At 38.7% G+C, this 3,549-nt stretch overlaps 1 gene segment (V, D, J or C); it reads right to left on the bottom strand.

The window, feature by feature from the left end:
- Positions 1-2,623: 2,623 nt before the first annotated feature.
- Positions 2,624-3,110, bottom strand: LOC121139521. The segment is given in 2 exon segments: positions 2,624-2,943; positions 3,026-3,110. Coding segments are annotated over 2 exon segments (366 nt in total).
- Positions 3,111-3,549: the final 439 nt, after the last annotated feature.

Raw genomic sequence — 3,549 nt, 5'->3', positions numbered from 1 at the left:
GATATAAACAATAAGTATGCAGGAATCCAGCACTACAGAAAGTACTAGAAGGAAAACGTAGACACAATGAATTAACTACACTCACAAACACACATGCAATAGATAATCCCACTTTACCAAACATCAAAAGAAAAAGGGAGGAGAACATACACATAATAACTCAACTACCAATAAATCAAGCACAAACCAGAATCATCAATCAATGGTCATTAATATCCCTCGATGTCAACAGTCTCAACTTGCCTATAAAAAGACACAGACTAACAGAATGGATACGAAGACAGAACCCATCCTTCTGCTGCATATAAGAAACACATCTCAACATCAAAGACACATGTTACCTCAGAGTAAAGGGTTAGGAAAAGATTTTCCAATAAAACGGACCCAAGAAACAAGTGGGTGTAACGATATTAATACCTAACAAACTAGACTTCAAATTAAAATCAATCAAATGAGAAGAAGAAGGACATTTCATATTCATCAAAGGAAAAGTCCATCAAGATAAAGTCTCAATTTTGAACATCTATGCCCCAAATACAATGGCACCTACATTTGTGAAAGAAACATTACTAAAGCTCAAATCACACATAAAATCTCACACACTAGTAGTAGGAGACTTCAACACTCCACTCTCACTGCTAGATGGGACCTCCACACAGAAATTTAACAAAGAAACAAAGAATTAATAGAAGTTATGACCCAACTGGGTTTAACAGACATCTATAGAACATTCCACCAAAACACAAAGGGATATACCTTCTTCTTGGTACCACATGGAACCTTCTATAAAATTGACCACAAAATAGGAAACATAGCAAATCTCCACACATACAAAAATAACCCCTTGTATATTATCAGACCACCATGCATTAAAATTAGAATTCAACAATGACACAAATCTCAGAAACCCTACAAACTCATGGAAATTGAACGATGCATAAATGCACCATCCCTGGGTAAAGGAAGAAATAAAAAAAGAAATTAAAGACTTCCTGTATTTCAATGTGAATAAAGAAAAAACATAACCAAACTCATGGAACACTCTGAAAGCAGTGCTGAGAGGAATGTTCATAGCGCTAAGTACGCAAATGAAGAAACTGGAGAACAGTCACATTAGAGAATTAATAGCACACCTGAATGTTCTAGGACAAAAATAACCAAACTCACCCAGGAGGAGCAGACGCCAGGAAATTACCAACTTGAGGGCTGAAATGAATCAAGTGAAGCCAGGACAGCATTGAGAAGAATCAATGAAACAAAGAGTTGGTTCTTTGAGAAACAACATAATAGACAAACCTCTGTCCAAACTAGCCAAAGACAGAGAGAGTGCATGCTAATTAACAAAATAAGAAATGAAAAGGGGGATCATAACAACAGACAATGAGGAAATCCAGAGAATCATCAGGGCATACTTTGAAAATCTGTACTGCACAAAATTCAAAAACTTAAAGGAAATGGACTATTTCCTGGATATATATGACTTGCCAAAACTAAATCAAGGAGAGATAAACAATGTAAACAGACTTAGAACCCTTAATGAAATAGAAGCAGTCATCAAAAGTCTCCCAACCAAAAAATGCCCAGGCTCAGATGGCTCCAGTGCAGAATTCTACCAGAAATTCGAAGAGTGAATTCCAATACTCCTCAAAGTATTCCACACAGTTTGGCAGGAGGCTCACTGCCAAACTCTTTTTATGAGGCTACAATTACCTTGATACACAAGTCACACAAAGACACAACTTAAAAAAAGAACTATAGACCAATTTATCTCATGAAAATAGATGCAAACATACTCTATAAAATACTAGCAAACCGGATTCAGGAACACAATAAAAAATCATCCACCATGATCAAGTAGGCTTCATCCCAGGAATGCAGGGATGGTTCAACATTAGAAAATCTATCAATGTAATCCACCATATAAACAAACTGTGAAAGAAAAACCATATGATCATCTCGCTAGATGTTGAAAAAGTCTTTGACAATCTCCAGCTCCCATTCATGATAAAGGTCCTAGAGAGATCAGTGATAACAGGAATATAATTGAACATAATAAAAGCAATATACAGTAAACCAACAGCTAACATCAAACTAAATGGAGAGAAACTCAATGCAATACTGTACTTGAAGTTCTAGCTACAGCAATAAGACAACAAAAGGAACTCAAGGAGATACAAATAGGAAAAGAAGAAGTCAAGCATTCGCTATTTGCAGATGATATGATAGCTTATAAAAGTGTCCCGAAAAACTCCACAAGGGAACTCCTAGATTGATAAACACCTTCAGCAAAATGGCAGTATACAAGGTTAACTAAAAAAATCATTGGCCCTATTATATACAGATGATGAAGTGGTTGAGAAAGAAATCAGAGAAACATCAACTTTTACAATAGCCATAAACCGCATCAATATCTGGGAATAATGTTAACCAAGGAAGTGAAAGACCTGTGTGTCAAGAACAGTGAACCTTTAGAGAAAGAAATCAAAGATCTCCCATGCTCTCTGATTGGTAGGACATTCAGAATGAATATTTCTGAGTAAACACCCAGGATTATCTTCTCTGTCATCTCAGTCACAGGGCAGCTTCCTGCTCCTCCACAGTTTCTGTCACACTCAGGATGTGGTTACAACACTGTGTGCCTTGCACAGTAATAGATGGCAGAATCCTCAGATGTCAGGCTGCTGAGCTCCATGTAGGCTGTGCTGGAGGATTTATCTGCAGTCAGTGTGGCCTTGCCCTGGAATTTCTGATTGTAGCTAGTACCACCACTTCCACCATAAACCCATCCAATCCACTCCAGGCCTTCAACAGGCTTCTGCTTCACCCAGAAAATATTGTAATTTGTGAAAGTGTAGCCTGAAGTCTTGCAGGACAGCTTCACTGAGGCCCCAGGTTTCCCCAGTTCAGGACCGGACTGCTGCAGCTGGACCTGGGAATGGACACCTGTGGAGAGAAATGCAGAGTGGACATCATTGTCGCCTTAGTCCATGCCTCATCCTCATGTATGGAATTGGAAATAACTTACCTGTAATTACTGATACCAAGAAGAAAATAATGCAGCTCCATCCCATGCTGAGGACCTGTGCACTAAGTGACTGTAGAAGGACACTGAACATATGCTGTTGGTGATGTGGACATCCCTGTATTTACAACCATAGTCTAGTGTGGTTTGCATATTAATGAGCAGAGAATTTCTTTAAATAAAGACCTAGTACAGCTGAGGAAAAAGGTGGCTGAGGACACATGAGTCAGGCAAAGTATGCTGAGATCCAAATCTTACTCCTGTCTGAGGAATGGCATCCTTACCCTTCCCTCAGGTCTGTGTAGTTCCTGGGGGTGTAACATCAGGTCTTGTATGGCATCTTTCTGTGATCTCTCTCTGCCTAAATTTCCCAGAATTCTCCTAGATTTCTAGTCCCATCTATCTTCCTTCGTCTATTGGTCAGTGTCTTATTCATCAACAAATAAGAAAAGCATATATCCAGAGTATCATCCTCCCCTGGATATCAATTTTTGTGACAGATACAAAGGGTCAGAGATGCAAGGTTC

This window comes from Mesocricetus auratus, unplaced genomic scaffold (assembly GCF_017639785.1).
Source record: "Mesocricetus auratus isolate SY011 unplaced genomic scaffold, BCM_Maur_2.0 Super-Scaffold_15014, whole genome shotgun sequence".
NCBI classification, from domain to species: Eukaryota; Metazoa; Chordata; class Mammalia; order Rodentia; family Cricetidae; genus Mesocricetus; species Mesocricetus auratus.
Note: the sequence above shows the minus strand (reverse complement) of the source record. Positions and strands in the feature narration are given on the sequence as shown.